The sequence below is a fragment of the Rhipicephalus microplus genome, chromosome 3, assembly GCF_043290135.1.
Source record: "Rhipicephalus microplus isolate Deutch F79 chromosome 3, USDA_Rmic, whole genome shotgun sequence".
In the NCBI taxonomy this organism is placed as follows: domain Eukaryota; kingdom Metazoa; phylum Arthropoda; class Arachnida; order Ixodida; family Ixodidae; genus Rhipicephalus; species Rhipicephalus microplus.
The window spans coordinates 11,100,888-11,121,594 of record NC_134702.1 but is presented as its reverse complement, the minus strand read 5'-3'; the positions used below and the strand labels follow the sequence as shown (position 1 = coordinate 11,121,594).

The 20,707-nt window shown below is 41.4% G+C and overlaps 1 protein-coding gene across 3 annotated transcripts in view; it reads left to right on the top strand.

Moving 5' to 3' along the window:
• LOC119182368 (uncharacterized) overlaps positions 1 to 17,371 on the top strand; it is a 74,691-nt gene extending 57,320 nt beyond the window's left edge. For 2 of the 3 annotated variants that reach the window (XM_075888885.1, XM_075888886.1), the window contains exons 4-12: positions 3,270 to 3,360; positions 6,280 to 6,349; positions 7,194 to 7,363; positions 9,169 to 9,204; positions 9,445 to 9,462; positions 10,752 to 10,907; positions 11,966 to 12,039; positions 12,920 to 13,167; positions 17,043 to 17,371. In XM_075888885.1, coding sequence (XP_075745000.1) covers positions 3,270 to 3,360; positions 6,280 to 6,349; positions 7,194 to 7,363; positions 9,169 to 9,204; positions 9,445 to 9,462; positions 10,752 to 10,907; positions 11,966 to 12,039; positions 12,920 to 13,167; positions 17,043 to 17,209 — 1,030 coding nt within the window. In that variant the 3' untranslated portion in view covers positions 17,210 to 17,371. The remainder of the gene's footprint in view (positions 1 to 3,269; positions 3,361 to 6,279; positions 6,350 to 7,193; positions 7,364 to 9,168; positions 9,205 to 9,444; positions 9,463 to 10,751; positions 10,908 to 11,965; positions 12,040 to 12,919; positions 13,168 to 17,042) is intronic. The other variant, XM_037433358.2, reaches the window with a different exon arrangement.
• Positions 17,372 to 20,707: the final 3,336 nt, after the last annotated feature.

The following is a 20,707-nucleotide window of genomic DNA, read 5'->3' as shown; positions in this document are numbered from 1 at the left end:
AGCAAACGTGCTGATAAATTTGAGCTTCTCCCAAGAATCCTTGTATCAGAAAATCGTGGTTCACACCCACATGCGGCAATATGCGACACAAGATGTGCGTACTTGTCCTCGTTTTTCTTAACCTTTAGCGCATGCTCCCTAAGCCGGTCATTGAGGCATCGCTCGGTAATGCCAATGTACACGTTACCGCAGGAAAAAGGAATGGAGTATACAACTCCCATGGAACATTTTACGAAGGCATTCTCATGTTTTTTCACGCAACCGCGTCTCTTGCCATTGCAAATACGCGGACATAACTTGGCGAGCTTTTCTGGCGCAGAAAAGACCACAGCCACACCATGCCTTGCAGCAACCTTCTTAATATTATGGGAGAGCTTGTGCACGTAAGGCACGACTTGAAGCTTGGAACCCGAAGGATCCCAAGTAGCTCTATCCCTTTGTGTTCCACGTTTCATCTTCTGCAGTAGTGACTCGGTGACCGCGTTTAGGACCGACGAAGGGAAGCCCGCCGCCGTCAATCGGCTGATCTGTTCATAAAAACTAGTACGCATGTGGTGTGGACACGACTTAATCAACGAGGATTCCAGACAAAGCGAAGCAATACCTCTTTTAACTAATTTCGAGTGCGCAGAATCATACGGCAACAGCCCCTTCTTCACTCTAGGCCGGTAGACCCAACAAAAGTGTTCACTACCCCACAGTAGCTTGAGGTCTAAAAACTGGAGACAAGACTCTGTGGGTACCTCGGTAGTGAACCTAAGTCCTATGTGTCAGCGAGCCATCCTTGGTGTTGCATCAACAAGAAATATCTTTCCTTGATGCGAGGGTTTAGCGATTATATCTCCTTTTCGTGTTAACCCCCCCCTTTTTTACTGTTTTTACTTTTTTTACTTTTTTTACTTTTTACTTGTTCCTGTGGTGTGGTGACGCCATGTTGGTTTTCTACTGGCGCAGTTCTGTTAGTTTGTGCCTTTGCGCATTTCGATGTACGTATTTAAGAAGGTCAGATAGGAGCAATAAACAGTTGGTAGTGAGCGCTGCGTGTTGTGTGTGTTGCTCTGGTGTAAGTGTGTGTGCTTGTGTGAGTGTTTGCGTGAGTCGAGGTTGCGCCAAATTTCTAAGTATATGATGTATAACCAACTAGCCCAACAACAAGTTTTATTAAGGTAGTACGCATGTACCCCTTGACCCAGGCTATATCGTACATGGTGTTCCTCTTCAATCGCCTCGACGAGCTTCCTAGGCAGCAAACCGTTCTCGGGAAAGCGGAAAGCCGGAGTGGAGAGCTTGGCATTCGCGTGCGTCTATGCAAATCGGAGCAGATAATTGGCGATGGTTATAAGCGCTCCAGTTCCGTTGGGTGTGCACGGCCGGCAAGCAGACGGCCAATCGCACATTCAACCTCTGGTGAACTCTCTGGTGAGCATGCAGCTTCTGGTGATCTGAGAGAGTAAGCGCACCATCTGCGTTGACAGAAAGAAAAAAGAGCTTCTCGACAGGTTAGAGCGAAATGCACGTGTGCAGTCTCGGCCATCACGAATGCCCGAGAAAATGAAGCAGCGCAAGATTATGGAAGGAAATTTTCCGCGGTAATTTCAGTTACCGTGTAAACAAAACAAAAACAAAAGACAAAGAAAGAACGCCCGCAGGCCTCACCCTGCCAATCTCCTCCCATTCTAGTTCACCGTATACCACTCACGCCACCTGCCCGTCTTGCCTTCTGGGGCCCATTGCGCGATGTCTCGTGGGTAGGATTATGCCCACGCTACCAAAGCGAGCCGACCAACAGTATAGAGCTTGCCTATCACGTCAACAAGGCCTTTAAATTTGATACGACCGCAATATTGTTTCGTGATGCTCACTTCTATTTTTTTTCTCCCTGCACGTTCGAACGCCTAAATCGGCTAGACCTTGAACGATCGGGGATGGAAAAGGGGTTCGAACTCTTTCCCTGAATTTTTTTTTTCAATTTTGCAAGTGTATGTATGCTCGCACAAATACAGACACGCTCACGAACATACATGAAGGGCGATTGATCCCTTCCTTCCCCCGTGAAAAATATATCTGGCTACGGGCCCTGGCAGGATCGCCTCCCGTGTGCTCCTCACCGCGTGCGCGATAAAGTCGACCGAATGCGGCCCGCCTCCAAGTTGCTTATGTTCTAGAGAAAGCCGTTCCTAATTGTCGCGCGTATCCATGCTTTGTCCATACGGCTCTCTCGCCGTCAGGTAGCGCCACCGCGTGAACACCAACGCTATCTCTAGCTTGATCTGTGTCCCGCGGTGAAGCTGACTTACAAGGCGCACGAGTGCCGAGCGGTGAAAACTCCTTGTCAGGGTGTGCGTTCGTCTTCACACTGTGCTGAAGAGCATGTTTCCCAACTAATCCTACTACTTTTGTAGAAAAGCGCGATCAACAAATGTGTGTTTGTAATCATTGTGGCTGAACTTGTTCTTAAGTCTAACATTACTGCGTCAGCAGACAAGGTCATTGTCCTCATATTTGTGTCATTGAAATATTATAGGAGAATTTCATAGCATGTGTGTGCAATACTCTGCAGTTTCATATGTTACTCTGTTGTCTCAAAGTATTTATGTACTCATTTTCGTGTTCCGGCCATTCTAGGTATGCTAGATTTAACATGTATGAGTAGATAACTCATTGTACTGAATTGCCTGTATTATAAAAGCAATTGTCATCATTTTGATGAATACATTTTTTTTTGCATCTGTTCTGACAAGTTAGTGAGGCTATGCTGTGTAACCAGGCGTGAGTTAGTTTTGCCAATGAAATGACTAAACTTTTATCTATGCAAGTGTTTTCATTTCAAAACTTGCTCCCCCAAGTCTGTATGAAAATGTTTTTGCACATATTTACATTACACAGCATACATTTGTTGTGTCACATTCTTACTCACATGGCAAATAGGGCTCATTTCTCATGTATTGACGACTGAATGTTAACGTAAAAACAAAAGATTGGGCCAGCTCCTTTTAGAAAGGTGAGGTCATTATAGCCAACAGTGGTGCTTTCAGTTGTTTTAATTTTACACCTGTACCAGCCAGGCCGTGAATTTATTGAATTCTTGCAGAATACAAAAGAGGGAGGGCCCCAAAGTGGCTGGTTCCCATTTCTTCTTGTTTGTTATATATGCCAAGATTGTAACACATACTTCAACATCTGTGCTAATATACAAGTACTACTCTATACGGTTATTTCCTTGAATGTTCACATTTTTGTCATGTCTCATTTTTATTTTTCTCTTTCAGAGAAGAACACGATGCGAAGGTTGCTCTGGAGTTGCAACAACAGCTGCAGAGGGAGGCTGCCTTACATGCGGCTGCACAGGAGGAAGACCAGGTGATACCTTATTTTGAATGTCTCTCCTGACATTCAGCTTAAAGGGTCCCCGCAACATTTTTTTTCAACATGATCAGAAAAAAGAAAACACTGCCAATCGGTGGTCGAGGCTTTTGACAACACGTGGGCCAAACATTATTGTGCAGCGTGTGGCCTGGAATTTACTGTTATTTCTCTGTCAGGTAGAAATCATTCTCTGTTCTTTCTGCAAATGATGCCATTACCCCCCAATAGCCATGCCATACAACCTAAATTCACAGCCATTAATTGACTTGGGCATCGTAAGCTATATTCTTACCATGACTGCTCGTACATGCGTGTGTGCTTGGGATCACACTGAAATTAAGGCGCGCTTTTGAAGAGGGGAGAAAGTGCTCAAGGTAAATCCTTTTCTCGATAGAGTCCTCGTTTGCTTAGCTTCCAGCACACTCGTCGAGACGACAGGAGAGAGAAACTAAATACGGCGTGCGACAAATCTCTGTTTACTCCGTTCGTACTCGATGAATTCTAAAACCTTTGCGGTTGTCGACCTATGAGGTAATAAACTCCTTTAATCCAGTCATTCGATGGTGCCTTTAATACCCGTCTTATTGAGAAACTCGAAGTGTTCTATATCACGTTCTGCTACATGTCATTTTCAAGCACGTTTGTCCTAAATATCATGCACTGTCACACGCCCTACATGGACTTTGCCCAACAACCCACCATAGCCCCGCCTGTTAACAAAGGACACGAAAAAGTTTTGGCGTACCATCAATCCGAGTAGTAGGGAGCACTTAACACTAATCGACACTGTTGGAACAGCTATATCCCTACTCATATGTGCGCAGCTGCTCTTAATGCCGCGTCTACAAGCAACTTTTGCTGGAACACTAACCCTCCCTTACCTGCCACCACCTACTTTGACTATGTTGCAATGGCGCCTATCACTATCGACGTGGGTGGCGTAGAGAAACTTGTAAAATCACTGAAACTTTCCTCTGCTCCAGGTTGTGACGAAATATGCCCAAAATTTTCAACTAACACATGTACCTATTCCTCAAATATATTAACGAAAGTTTTCCAGCAAACTCTCAATGAAAGTATCCTTCCTGCTCAATTCAAAATTGGGAAGGTGGTCCTCCTACACAAGTCCGGTAACAAATATTCCCCGCTCAGTTACAGGCCTATTTCACTAACCAGCATTCCATGTAAAATTCTCGAGCACATCCTCTTTTTTAATCTCGGCAAATTCCTGGAGTCCAATTCCTTTTTCTCTAAATCGCAGCATGGCTTTTGAAAGACCTACTCATGTGGAACACAGCTAATTTCCTTTACACATAAGCTCAACCTCAGTCTCGACAACTACTCTGTTTCTGATTGTATTTTTTTAGAATTTTCTAAAGCTTTCAATAAAGTTTCTAACAAATTACTCTTACATAAACTGCACTTGCTTAACCTAGATGACGAGCTACTAACATGGCTAGAAGTTTTCCTTACTTACCACTCCCAGTTCGTCTCAGCTAACAATTATGACTCCGAGCCCAGCAGCATTCACTCAGGTGTGCCTCAGGGCTCGGTATTGGATCCTCTCCTGTTACTAATTTACTAATTTATATTAACAATTTGCCATTTTGCATTTCTTCCCATATCAATTTGTTTGCCAATGATTGTGTAATTTATCGTCAAATAATCTCTGACAACGACGTCATAACATTACAAGCAGATCTAAACACTGTAATATCTTGGTGTAAAACCTAGTGCATGGAGCTTAACACTAACAAGTGCAAGTATATGCATGTGTCCCAAACTCCTCAGGAGCTACCTTCTTACTCTATTAATAACTCCTTTCTAGAAAATGTTTCATGTTATAAATACCTAGGTGTTCACCTTTCAGCTGACCTTACCTGGAACACTCACACCAATTACGTCGTCAACAACGCTAACGGGGCATCAGGATACCTTCGATGTAATTTTTCAAGAGCACCTTCTTCACTAAAGCTACTACTTTACAAGACGTTGGTTCGTCTGAAGCTTGAATATGCGGCATCACTCTGGGATTCAAGCCAAGTCAACCTGACGCAAAAAGTTGAATTAGCTCAGAATAACGCGGCCCGTTAGATACTATCCAATTATAACCGTACCTCCAGTGTCACACACATGAAATTGAGGTTTAACCTACTATCTCTAGCGTCTCGTCGTAAAGTTCTTCGTCTGTGTCTTTTCCATAAAATATTCTATCACCCTGAACAACGAAGTGAATTCATTCAAGTGCCTCATTACATTTCTGCTCGTTTAGACCACTCAAATAAAATCAGGATGCCCCATGCACGGACTAACCCCTTCTCACAGTCATTTTTCCCGCGGACAGCCTCAAACTGAAACCACCTTCCCGGCTCCATTGCCTGTATAAAAAACAAAGTATTGTTCAAAAACACCTAAGTTAACATTGTGTGTTAGGATTTTTTTAACTTACCTGTCTCTAATTACTGTTCACTATACTTATTTGCTTTGTTACCTAGCTAACATTGTGTAATTAGGAAATGTTTTGTGCTTTATATTGCCTCTAACTTAGCTCACTGTATTTGTGTATTACCCACTCTCCTTTGTAAGCCTTCGGGCCCTGAGGGTATAATAAATAAAAAAAAATAAAAACTATATCTGCTTATGGGAGAAATAAAATTTCTGCAGCAAGTATGGTAGGGCGTGTGTAGCTGCTTATGCAGCTTCAAAAATGTGCTCATTTTACAAAAGGACTTCTTTTTAGGTGGGTCGAAGCTTAATTCGCTTAGGTACGTATGATTGAGGCACAAAAAACAGTTGGTAGGCGGCGCTGCTCTTTCTTCTCTTGTGCTGATCTTGTAGTGCTCAAGAAATCACTGTCGCACAACTTGGTTTCTCCATTTTCTTATAATTATTTCCTTTTTCACTGTGCTGCAGAGACTTGCTGCGGAGTTACAGAAAAGAGAGCTGCCCAAGAAGCTGGACAGGATAGAACGGAGGCGCAGAGGTTTGTTGTTGACTGATTAACTTGGTTCTGACTTGCCACAGCAATAGCGTAGCGATGAGAAATGCCATAATCGAGACCTCTAGACTAGTTCAGACCATTTTCGTATTCCCAGTGCGCAGCAACGTATCCAACAAATACATGAATGTTCTTGCATTTTTGGCAAAGCCGAAATTATGACTTTTTACAAAATTGGACATTGAGTCATTCCAAAATAAAAGGTGAAATATCAAAAGTCGCAAATAACTACTAGCATTTTATTAAGTAACACTTATTACATGCTTCAATTTTTACTCTGTCATTCTTGTTTCTCCATATTTGCATCTCTGTCCTTATGTTCTTGCACAATAATGAGGTGTCATTAACTAACTCGAGCATTGTTATACCAGTGAGCAACCGAGTAGGATTCATTAGTCTTTGTATCACTAAATATGAATTGCATTTGGCTGATTGTCGACAGACATTTTCTCACTGAAGACACTTTTATGGGCATGTAAGTACTTCTCGTGCTTTTTTTATTCGTTCTCTGTGCTTAGCTTTTTTTCTTACTGCTCCTTCTCTTTCTTTTTTTCTTGAGGGCAGTGGGGGGCGACTTTTATGTGTTGTAGAAGCACTTTATCTGAATCAAAGGCAGAGATACTCTTGTTCATAATTTCTCTTTGAATGTATATGCAGTTTTATTTTTATCGCAGCATGCTTTGACATAGCAAGTCTCACATGTACAAGTAGTATTGTACAAGCATCTGACAAGGAGTCAACTTTTGTGAAATCTCGGCACAAGCTAAAATTTTCTTTTTGCCTTCCAGCGCAGCATTGTTCTACCAGTGTTCTTGAACCATTTCTGCAGATGATGCACTACCTTCAGTGCTGAAGAGGCTTTCCATTGGCGAGGATACCTCCGGTGCCTTTTTTAACGACAGTGAGAGCAGGGATGAGGACTTTTCAGACTTCTGTCTGCAGCCACCTCCTGGACTCAGTGGGGAGGAGCTAAGAAAGTTCCAAGAGGAACAGGATGCGGTATGTAATACAGTCGACTCCCATCAATAGGAACTTCACAGGAACTGCAAGAAACTTTGAAATAAACAAACTTACAATTAAGCAAAATACACAGAAACTGCCTCTTTATTGCTTCAAACTTGGCAGTTCTCTAAGAAAATAGTCGGCCATCTTCTCTTGTAAAACCTGGCTGTGGCTAGCAACTTTTTCAACAACTACATGTGTTAAAGTGCTTCTTCAGCATTGTCCTCTTCAACAAAACATGAAAGCCATAGCGCAAGAGTAAGACCCACACCAACATTGGTAGTCCATGTGCACAATTTTTTTGTTCATTTAGTAGACTGCATGTATCGACGTTGCTGTCCGTGGCAACGAATTTTTCAGTACAGACATTGCTAAGAACGGCCCCAAAACTACCGTCGCTGAGTTCATCTCTCTAGTCAACTTCTTTCGAGACTTTTGACTCTCGTCGCCAGGTCAAGCGTTTAGTAGGGGCTGTGAGTTGCCATTATCAAACGTCACTACGACAACACTCAAAACCAGCTGTGAAAACACATGCGAAATCGACCCACTGTGTGTTGGTGGGCTAGTTGGTTTACCATGTTAGGTTTGAACAGCGCAACTGGTCGCGGACAGAGCAGAACATGCAAACACATTCAAACACACGCACAACACTGTGTGTGTTCGTGCGTTCTTTCCCGCCAGAGTCCAGTCGCACTGTTCTAACTTACACCAGACTTCAACCCAGCGTGGGGCTGAAGCACTTGACACGTCGCAACGAAAGACCTAGTTAGCCAATGCGATCAATGGGATGCCCCAGCGTTGACTAAACAAGATGACTGCTTCATGAACCATGGCACTGCGGTCAGTTCCAATGGCAACAACAGTGCGATCCGACAAGCTTGGCTGTCTTAGCGCATTAAAAATTCTACATTTTATTGAAAAATTATGGATGTCCCGAGGCTTTTGGCTGGAAAATAACTTCTTATTAACCAACATTACGGGCTTCTTGAATTATCGAGCATTTTTTCCTATAAACGTAAATTCAAAATTGATAGGACCGCTTGTTGACTTTGAATTAACTGAAAATTCAAATTAATTGACTTTGAATTATCAGGAGTCGACATAGATATGACTTCATTGATTTTTCCTTTGTCATGTTTACCTGCTTGCCCCTATGGCTGTTCGTTCATTATAGAAATGAAGGAGTAAAGTATGACTTTCTAAAGGCCAATCATAGACTTACTTAGTAGACTTTATTTTCCTTCAACAGATACAGTGTTCTAATATTCTACAAATGGTTCTACGATGTGTACTAACTTCTGAAAATGTTCTGTATTTCACCATCTGTGCTTAGCCATTCATTGACCGCATCATTGAAAGTTTGTTGTGTCATAGAAGAAAGTGGTGCAGTGACCATGTGCCTGCTACTCCTGATGCTGCGTGTGTGCTTGAATGTTTTATGGCAGATTATTAAGTGGTGTAGTTTAACTTCAACTCCGATTTGACTTTTTCTCATATTTATTAATGTCTTATGTATTCAAAAGCTCCATCCAGAAAGCTCAATCGCTGAGCTAAACCTCACTGTATATTGCTGCTCATGTTTCATCCTCTGGACAAAGCAAGCAACTTTTTTCCTGCAGTTCTTATACTAGCTATGGCCTTTCCTGGAGGTAGCTTGCTCTGTATTGTTATGAATATGTGAATAAGTTGTTTATGGAGACAACTTGAGAAACGCATGAAATTTTTTTCCCGTTATGTTGTGAAAATTATGTAGCTACACATACTTCAACAGTAGCTCAACATTAGTCTTTTTTTAATTACAGGAGCTAGCAAGGCTTCTTCAAGAACAGGAAACTAAAGTGAGCAATTCCTTTCCCTTGATTTTTCTTTCCTTCATGTGGATTAGGACACTGCACGACAAGTGTGGGTTGGTACTTGTGCATTGACCAAGTCCTTGCTGGAAAGGCGAGTGTCAGACATATCAAGATTCTTGCTTCTGGTGTTTTGATTGGGCACAATGGCTTGCACTTTTAAATGACATCATAAAGTGATGATATGGTTATGTGCATGATTTGTACAATATATGCATATTTTTGCAGATGTCTCATTCACCAGTGGTAAGTTTTCATGTCAGGTTTGTTTGCTGTCATGCATGCTCTGGTGGATAGACCCTGCAATGCAAGGCTTCACTTACATTTTCAAGTAGTTTGTTGTATACTGCTCTACAGCTTGCAGTGTATTACTTACAAGAAGAGATTTATCTAGTTTTACTCAATGTTCTATTACTATAGAGGCTGGTCACTGATTATTTCTTGAGCCAAAGTGCTGAGTTTTCTTATTACATTTCGCTGGGGCGGAACTTTGACAAAGTAAATTTGTATAATGTTGCATGACGGCACAGTGCTCACCAGTTACAACCGAATAAAGTGCGACTGTGTGGTACTTACGGTGGCAGTGCAGTAAGCTACATTTTACTGCAGCACTTTCAAGTGGCACCGCTGTTCTGTTGCTGAAAAGAAAAGTACATTTATCATTCTCAATTTCTGCGTAATGCTCGCACTGCCAATGTGCTCTTGGCTACAACAAATAGTGACACTATTGCCGCAAGCTGTTCAAAATTCTCTGAATATGTGTACTGCTTCATGTATGCGAAAGAGCCGGTACACGAGGTTCAAGTTAAGTGCTTCATTACAACACCACACCTTGTGTCACCACAGCAGGTGCTGGACGACTGGTGGCTTGCGGGCACAGAGCAAGAAACTTTTACTAATGGAAATTGCACTTCTTAAAGTGAGTTCATAAGACCACACAGCAACCATCATGCTGGCGGCTTGGAAAAAAATTGTGTTGTCGCCAAGGAGAAAAAAGCATTTTGCCACAAGGTGGCACCATTGCATGGGCCTCCATCAGTGTACACTATTCTTCTGACATTTCCTGGTCGCTTTGTGCTGATAAAGAGTTTCAGCTGATTATTCTTGCCTCATGGTCATGGGCGAGAATGGAACGACTAGAGTGAGACAGTTGGTAGCGAGCAGATAATGATGATTTAAGAATTTGATGCAAGGGACATTTTTTGTTACATGTTATGAATTAAGCTTACGGTTGCACGTTCACTTGGAATAGATTAGTTTCTATAGAAACAGTTGCTGCATGCATTCGTTAGAATCAGCTAAGTGGGGACAATGAAGCTGCCCTTGTGCTCCAGTGTACATTCTGAACTAAAAGACACATTTGCTTTCATCTTTAACACTGCAGTTCCTCAGTCTCTGTCATCTTCTATTTCACATACTTACGTGTGCTGCTGACCAGACACTTATTCGTCAAGCTCCTCTGCCACACTCTAAAATAGGGTTGCTTCTCTGGCTCGTGCCACATGTGAATATTGTCTCGGTCATTCTTTGTCCAGAGGCGGGGTGCCAGTGCAAACGATCGCCAGATTGCTATGGAGGCTCAAGACAGGGAGCTGGCCAAGATGCTGCAGGACCAGGAGAAGGCACGACTGCGCAGGGCGCGCGAAAAGGCCCGGCAGAAGGCCCTGCTCCAACAGCAGCAACAGCACATGGTGCGTATACGGTGCAGGCATGCAGCAGATAAGTCATCTTACTTGCATGGTTGAAAATTTCTCACACAGCGGGCAATAAGGTTGATTAGAAACATGAAATTAGTGTGAGATGTTCTCTTTTGTAGCTTATCTATACATAGGGTCCTGATGTCCTGCAGAAATATATAAAATTCACAGTTTTAAGCCCTGGAGACTGCACAAGAAAGCACATTTTATAAGGGAGAAAGGTAATGTGTAAATGTGCTGCTTAGTATACTGTCATTCCCATTAAAAGGTGCTGCATATTAGAAAATAATGCTATGCACTCAATATAGCGATGTTTCACGATAGTGGCCTTTGGTTCATGTGTCTTTCGCACTGCAAACATCTTGAATTTGCATGCTGTCATGTATCAAAGGGGACCTTCAACACTTTTCTAAGTAATCACCACATTGCTTCATTAATATGTAGGTATTTATCTAGGACAACATGATTTGGTCAAAGCTTAGAGCATCTTCCAACACCTTTATAAGTAAAAATAAAATTATTTCACTATCAGAGTTACAAAATTGAAAAAAGCCTTACGTGCCCTACCGACAAGAAAATTGATCGCTGGCAGTGGCTGGACCAACACATTTGACGCAACGAGTTATCACATGATGACATCACAGATCGCCAAAATTTGTTAAGTCATCATAATGGCACTATGACACCATCACATCATCGTTGCTTGGTCAACGGTGGGCCAATCACAGAGGCAGTGCAACACCAAGTAAGGCTGCAAAAAACTTGCAATGCGTCCAATCCTGGAGTCAGTACAAAACTGCATCATTTGCAGAAAGTTTTTGGAGGCTTTCTGCACCTTAATTCGCAGTATTAAAAAAAAATGAAGAAAATGAAGGACTCTGGTTTGAAATTTGTTTACCAAAGTACTCTTTCATTGGATTCTCCTGCTTTTCACGTTTGTATTAACTTTTAGTACTCACAGGTTATGTTCAAATGTCTAGTTCACAAACACTTTGTAGCTCTGTGTCAAGGCAGTTTATGTAAATAACAGTTTAAATATGGTTACCTTACAGAATCCTACTGAAGAACCAAACTCTAGTGGCCATCATGAGCCCTCAGGCGATTTGAGTGGAGAGCCCCTCGAAAAGTAAGTCCCAGATTAGACACAGTCTATGCATCTGTCCACTGATACCACCAGCTATAGTATTTAGTTTTAAATAAGCATGGATCATATGTACTTGTAAAATTGAAAGTGAAATTAAAAACAAAGTGTGATGTTTACAGTGGTTCTCAACACTGTATGCTCCTTGAATGGCACGAATGAATCCGCATTGCTTGAAGCTTGCACACTGGTCGCTGTGTCTTAACACTCTGTAACTGACATTTTTACCTAAGAAATTTTTTTTAATTCATGCTTCATGCTCTTTTGCTTTCCCTAAAATTTTGCTTCTAGATTGTACTTGCTGATCTGTGTCATCCAGAGTAACATTTGGAAGTGTTATTTGCTTGTCTCATTTGGACTTCTGTAGTTGGGTACAACATTAAAAGACAACAGCATTTTTTCCTCAAAGATAAATGCTGCACTAGTGACCGTACCTCCTGGACTGACGTCATGAGCTGGACTGCTGATGACTGTATCTTCTTCATCACGACTGGCACTATTTCTAAGCTGTGGAGGTAATTGGCAAATGGCTTCGGTAAATTGGGCGAGTCCTTGCCTTCCTTCTTAGGTTGTATCAGTTTATGGTTGTCCGTAGCCTCTAATGCAGCTTGCTTCCTTGATAACTGGCTGCTCTTATAATTTTGCTTTCTGCTCAGTTCATCCAATCCTAACTCTAGTTGGTGGTTACAGTTGTGCCCTCTGCATCAATTCATCCAGTTTTAATTGTAGGTATCTAACACAATTATAAACAGAGTGAGGACTTGATATAGTCAGGGCATATTTGTAAAGGTCACATTTTGCAGAGATGAAGCTTGTAGAAGAGGGTGTCATTGTGTGCTCCCATCATTCGGTTTTCTGTGCGCAGTTCATCGGCAGCCAAGGCCGATGGAGAGCCAGCTGGTGCTGCAGCCTTCCTGGTCGGTCCAAGTGGGGTGAAGAACATTGCGACAGAAATAGACCCCACTTTCAGCCGTCGAAAGCCGTCTCTGGAGCGTCATGGCAGTGGACGACGCAGCAGCTCACGTTCTCCTCACGACACGCTGGACCCTCTTGTGGGTACTGCCAATGCCATCACCCCTCCCGGAACCATCGGAAGTGCCACTAGCACCATAGGTGGGCCCGTGTTCTAAACTCTGAAGAGCTGGCTGACAGCCATGTCAGTCGGCTACTCTGGTCACATGAGCTGACTTTAGGTTCGTAATTCGCAAGACTACTCGGATAAAGCAGAAGGCACACACATTGCGCATTTATTTTCCTTGCTCGTCATTATAGTGCTGGCCTCCTGTAAGATCTGAAGTATGCTACACCAATCAGCATGAGTTTATTTTTTCTCAAAAGACAATAAGCTTGATAGCGTGTAATCTGCTTTTACTTGTATTGTACATAAGTTTTGTTTGTGCTTCTTAGAAATTAATGTTTTTGGTAGCTTCATGGCTACTGTCAGGTTGAATACTTTGAATACTTTTTTTTTGTAAATTGTCTCTATTTTTCCCAAAACAGTAAACCTCGGTATGACAATGCGAGTAAGATTGTCAGTTTACTTCTCTCCGTAGCAACTTCACTACGTAGTGAAATTCAGCTTTTTATGTAAGGAAGCTTTTGGCACATTGAAGTGTCTTCTGAAGAATAGTGCAAATTTTCGTGCCATTCACACGGTCATTGCTGGCAACAAATGTTGAAAAAGCAACTACTTCTCCTTACCATGAACTGCCACTGTAAATAGAGGCTGGCTGAGGCAAACAGTAGACGTTTGACCGTGAACTCAAACATGGCAGCATGCATTCTTATAAAACTTCATTCCTATGAGTCTATGCATTCCCATAAGGCTTCATTTGATAGACTGGTTTGGCAACATGAGACTTCAGAAATGTTTTGCATGCAACTGGTTTCTTTTTACCAGTGTTCAGCTCATAATATCTTGCAGTTGCATTTCAGAAAGTTTCCATTGCAATGCTTTTCTCCTGCTTTCCTCTGAGTAGACATCAACTAGAATAAGTTAAAGCCCTACTTGATTTTATCTGTTTTAACTGGTTGCCATTTGAAAAGCGATGCTTGTGGAAGTCGGAGGGTCTCATCTGGCTAGATAAATTTCCAGTGCTGCTGTCATATTGGGTTTCTCGTTATACTAGTCACTCGCTTTTCACGTACCCTGGGCTTCATGTGAACATGAAGGGGCCATGCAACACTTTTTTTAAGTAACCATCGTATGTCTTAAGTCAAGGAGTTCATTGCCTGACAAATTAACTGCCGCAAGAAATCTTAAAACCTGTCAAGTACGAGTGGAGATACAGAAATTTGTAACATGCTTTAATTGCTTCCTCTCTTGCCCCAATGAGCGCACTGGAAGCTAAGCATGTATGGATGGTGGAGGAAAAAAAGTTCCGCTACACGCGTGTTATATTTTCTTTCTTTTTATCTACATGCACGGCTTACTGTGAGTGTGATCGCGAGTGCATGCATTGGCTTGTGCTTGCCATCTGTGATGGCTATTGCGACTATTCAGCTCATGATAGTCAAATCAGCCAGTGGTCGTAAATTTGGGTGTATGACATCATTTGTAGAAAAAAAAAAGGGAACGATTTTCGACTGACTTTGAGAATTGATTGGGAATCACAGGCCGCTTGCTGTTCTCTTATGTTTGGCTCGTGTGTTCTCGGGAAACTACCTCGACAATTGATCAGCAGCATTCAATGACCATGCTGAAAAATTTTTGGAGGGCCCCTTTAAGGGCTGGTTAAAGAGAATGTCTTGGTGATTATTGTGCAGCTTATTATGTACCTGGAAATATTAAGTGGGAGTTAGTGATGATTACATTATTGAAGTCAACACGTCTCGGGGTATTTTTCTAAGGCTTGGAGTTGAACGAACAGAAGTGGCAAGTGAGAAAGTCTATGATAGTGCTCTTTTTAATGTCCAGAAGAGAACAATGCTGCTATATAAATTAGAACAAACAAGCCTGCAAATATGAGTACTACATGATAGTCTAGTTGAGGAGGAAGTGGAGAAGAGCAGGCCATGCTGTCCATAGTAGCTAGTGGTCAGCTACACGCAGTAGCATAATGAGTACTAAGAAAAGGATGAGATGCATAATCGACATAAGGAAATTCACTGGCATGTAAGTGAGCTTGCTTGAACGGAATTGTTTCAGTTCTGCGGTGAAGTTGTTACTATGATAAGGTCTGCGGGGAGTTGTGTAGGAAAAGGCTAAGTTGTGTTTACTCAAACAGTTAGCACTATACTAGGAACGTTCAAAAGGTTCTCAGAATGGTGGTTCGGCATTTAACAACCTAATCACCTTCAAAGTAGGACCTTAGCATGCAAACACTTTTGCTCCTGCCATTGTTACAAGCAGTATTAGAAGGCTTTTTTCGGGATCCGTCTCAGTCGCCTTGATGTCCTCCACAGTTGCAACACGTGTCCCCATGAGACCTAGGAGCATTCAAAAGTCGATGGAATTCGGAGATTGTGAAGGTTGAAGGACGACCGAGATGTTATTCTCAGCAAGTGATCGCTGCACTATAAGTGGTGTGGGGCCTGGTGTATTAGAACGAATGCAATGGCTGAGCTCTGACATATTTTGAGAGAACCCTGCTATCACTGCTTGCAACAATAAAAAGAGCGATGGAGCAAGTGTCGGTGCATTTAAGGGTCCTACTTAGAGGATGATCAGGTTGTAACATTAGCATGCTGAACCACCATTCTGATAACTTACATCTCTTCACTGTTTTTATCGTAATCACAGTATACCTAAGTTCACTGTAGAACTGAAATAACTTCTTTCAGTAAGTAAACTTGTCTACTTCCTGTACATTCTCTTATGCCAATACTAGGCTTGTGTGAGTAGTAAATTTTAGGTTTTAAATTAATTTTAAGTTAATTATGATTTGGCCAAGATAATTTCAAATCGAATTCAAATAGTTGGTATCACATATTATACAGAAAAATGAGTAGTATATTTGTCAGGACCCTACTAAACCTATACATATATATACATACATACATACATATATATATATATATATATATATATATATATATATATATATATATATATATATATATATATATATATATATATATATATATATATATATATATATATATATATAAGGAATGATTTGTGTACTTAAGTACTTAAAGGCTCGTTTTTCTGTGTTTAACACAATATTAATGAGATCTAATGGACCATAATGCCAAGAAAAGTATAGAGGAAGTTATAAGACCGAATTGTAATATAAATGTGAAGAAAGAAATGTTGGTGAAAAGATAACTTGCGGTGGGCAAGTTGTGTGTGTGTTTGTGTATGTTTTATTTGAGACAAAGCATGAGCAAATGTCATTCTTCTTGGTTCAAAGAAAGTAGAAGCAACACTGAATAGTGGCTGGATTTGATTTTCGGTAGAGTGCATGTGTTAACATGTGAAATGTGCTACATTTTAAAATTAACTGTACTTAGAGCATATAAGCTAGTATAACTAGCTTTAAACACAAAACAGTGGATACACTATTCATTAACCTTAAAGTAGGGCTTTGCGGCAGTGCAGTTATTTTTTGTAAAGGTGTATCAACAGTATAGCACCTTTTCACTGCAGTGTAACCACCTTTACAAGCAGGTTACACACTGGCTATCATGCATTTGTTCGTTCATTTCGAGCCAAAGCGAATTCGAATACGTTATTATTTGTTCAAATACTCAAAATCTTCAAATACTCGCACAAGCTTAACACGCAATATCCCATCTCATTCTTTCCTTAGCGCCCATTATGTGACTGCTTGCTGCAGACCACCGTCTACTGAAAATTACATGGTCTGCTCGGCTTCGCTCTTGATCAGCATTAGTATGCTAAACCAACACTGCAGGAACTTTTTCACTGCCCCTCATGATTATGGCTGTAGTAGTTTTCACTTGTGATCCCAAGAAAGGGTTGCGCATGCTTCCTGTTTATAGAATGCGAGCGACATTGGGAGGTGTATGTTTTCAATTTGAAGGTGGATCAACGTCCAGTCCTGCGTTAGCAAATGCCTGCTATGTTGACCTGGATGATGGCGAAGGGGCCGTGCCGCCGTACATGCCAATCCAGGGCCAGCGGAGGTCGAGCTCATTCGAAAAGGGCAAGAAAGGCAAGAAGGCGAGGGACGCCTGCAAAACACAGTAGCTGCTCAACAAGGCTCTCGCTGCACACTAGTTGACTTGGGAAAGTTGACCCGTCCTGCGATTCCTTCCATATCTGCTGTCCAAAGGAAACCAGTGATGACTGCACCATCTTCTGGAGACTCCTGCATCGTGCAAGTGCGCTTTTGTAAAATTGTTTTTCATTCATGTGCTAAATTTATCATTACACTGGAGCAAAAGCGAAAATTTGAGGTATTCTCTACAGAGGTAGGAACACTGCTGTCACCAGTTTGTGCCGCAGCCACAGGCAAGATTTTATGTTGCTCTGAGGAAGAAATTCAACGGCACATACCTCTAACTTCGATTGCCTCATTCCTTTCCCTGTGACGCCTACTACTGTGTTTAATTTATTCACGTGTTCAGGTTGTTGGTAGGTCATAGTGTAAGGAAGTTGAGAAGTCTTTTCAGTGCTCATTGTTGTTTGATTATTTTTAAAAGCAGGCTCTTTTATAAAGGACAAAAGTTCTCTGCTGTCATAGACTTCAGTTATTTGTAATTTTTATTTTTTGTCTTAAATGTTCGGCCCATATTTGGCTTTTTTGACTTGTCTTTATGAGTTAGAAAGAAAAAGCCCTCTGTGCCATCCCGCTTTATTTTTTTCAATTTGAAGTTTTTGCTATTAAAAAAGGAAAAACACTGGAGCCACATGTGATTCAAAATTTCAAGCTCGAGCATTTTTTTTTTCAGCCTAAGTTTTAGCACTAGACTGATGTTTTTCGTGGCAGCTGCAAAACTCGAACTCATCATCAGTAGTACTGTAAGCATATCTTCTCAGTCCATCATATCCAAATAGAGGCAATATCACGGCATGTTTGACGAAGCTCAGAGGCAGCTCCTTACTGTTGTGCCTGGGCAGGGTGTACAAATGGTGTCAGCTGGTTTATAATGCTCATTCAGTATTTTCTTTCTATTTCTTTTCTTCCTTTTTTGTAATCACTTCTTGGGGAGCGGTGAAATACTGCTCATCAGTCTAGGGCCAACTCAAGCATATACATAATTCATGTTTATAAACTGAGCTAGTTTAGTACAGTTTGTTGCTAGTCCCACAGTTACAAAAGAGAAAAAAAAGAATTACAGATATATACACATATATAGATACATATACATTCCTATAGTAACCGTTATGTAGTCCCAGCATATAGATAAACTGAAGATGCCTTTAGGTGCTCTTGAAGGGAGTGGCAGTAGCACTGCCTTTCGAGGCCAGAGTGGTGCAAAGCAAAATGCGCTGGTCAAGAGACAAATTGTATTACACTCCATAAATGTTGTAGCACTTCAGAACAGAGTCAAGTATAGTTTGTTCAAACCGCAGCGAGACGACTGAAAAAGAAGGCGCACTGTTACAGTGAGCATGTGCACTATGAAAAGTGTTGTATTCTGTCGTGCAACGGAGACTATCACCATTCTCTGGTGCACTTGCCTCTTTCGAAATGTTGCGACTGGTACTTTCCTGGTGGCTTCAGTTACACGTGTACAGTGCAGCTTGCATTGCAAGAGCACCAGAGGTAATGGAGAGTTATTTGATAGTGTTAGTCTGATATGGTGCATTCAGCTTTAGAGCACTCGTACAGTGTAGCTTCCACTTAACTGGTCGAATGTCTTCAACGCACATGCACCTGGTTTATTCTGAACATGATGCTCCAGCTTGGAGAACCCGAAGCAGCTGAAAGGTGGTCATATTGGCTGGTTGTGGTTGGTTCATTGTTATGAGCAGAAAACAGCGCTAAAAGACTAGCCCGGAGAAAGGGCACTCGCACGTTTATTCTTTCAGGCCGCATTTACACTACGAAGTTTTGTAGCTGTAGAAGTATATATGTGTTGGAGTAGATATGCTAGTGCACCAGAGAATAGGTACTTGGTGGTTCTAGTTTGTTTCTAGCATTTTACCGCTGTTTTATGTTTGCTCATAATAGTGACGGTGTTCTGTAAGTGTTTGATGTGGGCAGCCTTTCAGCACCAGTGTAAAGAGAACTCCACATTGCTGCGAACCAAGTGAGTGTGTGTCAGGAACCAGTCAGGCGTACCATTGGTATTCCGGACATTGGCCAGGGCATGTTGTGTAGTGCCACGTAGTTTAACGGACATCCTGCCACTTCGGTAGCACTGATCTCAGTTGCTAGACAGAGCACTTTGTAAACTTCTGTACAGTATAAAGCTCACTACTATTAGTACCGTCATGCTAAAGATACTTCTAGTGTCTTCAGCCATTTTTGCTGCAGCTTGCATTCTCGTTACGTGCAGCCTTTTTTAGTACGACCAGTATTCTGGACACCTTAACAACTCTCTTCTCCAAACCTTCCTGGAAACCTTTCAGCTGTCCTTTGAGACCTTTAGTGTAAAATGCAGCTACTGTGTCGCTGTATCCATGCAAACTGTGTTCAGTTGTGTGCTCAAAAAAGAGTTTTAAGACAATCAGATTGCAATAAGAGGCACATAATTTAAAGGAAACATAATGAATACTTGTAATGCATGTAGATACCCCCACTGCTCGAAGGTTCTTGGTTACCGATTGCGAGCAGAGGTCTGGTGCTAGAAATAAGCAGTCTTTAGTAAGCTTTAGCAAGATTAATGCCATAGACTAAACATTCATCATTTTATTGCAATTGCTTCTATACCGAAGAGCACACGCATGGATGTTTTGTTATATTTCTGTGCATTGAATTATTTGTTGTTAAGTATTTGCTTTAGTACAGGTAAGTTGTGAATAGTGCCTCTACTGAGAATAAACACCCACAGACTAGCGATTCCCATTTCTTTTATGCAATTAGCATCACCATTCTGTTCACAAAATGTGGCAGCTATGCTTTCAATAAGTCTCTGCAAATTAAGTTTTGTAATCTCGCTAAAAAAATCATTAGACATATAACACGACTTGGTGATTGCAGCCATGTGATTTTTAGCATTGAGATGCCACATCTGATTTTGTATCTTGGCAGAGCATAATTTTCTTTCTCAGAATATGTTTCATCTACATTTTTCTTTTTGTTTCTTAATTTAAATGTCATCAAAAGTATGTGATTTAGTGTGGGAGTAAATATATATATGCTTATTGAGCCCAGAACATTTTATGTTGTTAAGTTAAACATTTATGGCCTGATTTACTGCCATATGACTTTTTGTAATTGTGCTCTTTTTGTGAAAGGAAAAGTGTCACAATATGCCTTGAAAGATCTTCACTTTGTGCTTGAATTCTCACGACGGCTTGCTAAAGCAACCGACTTTATGCAGCTTTGTTGAAGGTGTTGTTTCGTTTTACGTTTTTCTTCCTGAAAACATTTGCTGGGCTCTGAAAAAAAAAAGGGGGGCCCAAGACTGCCGAAAATAAATTGTATTTCTGAACCAAAACAAGAAGTGTCCTTTGTTGTATACCAAGGTCCAAACACTTAGGAGGCACGTAGGCACTGAAAACAAAGTACAAAAAACACAGTTGTTTTCATGAACACTACAGCTGGAACATTTTGAGCCATAGCTTTGGTTTATT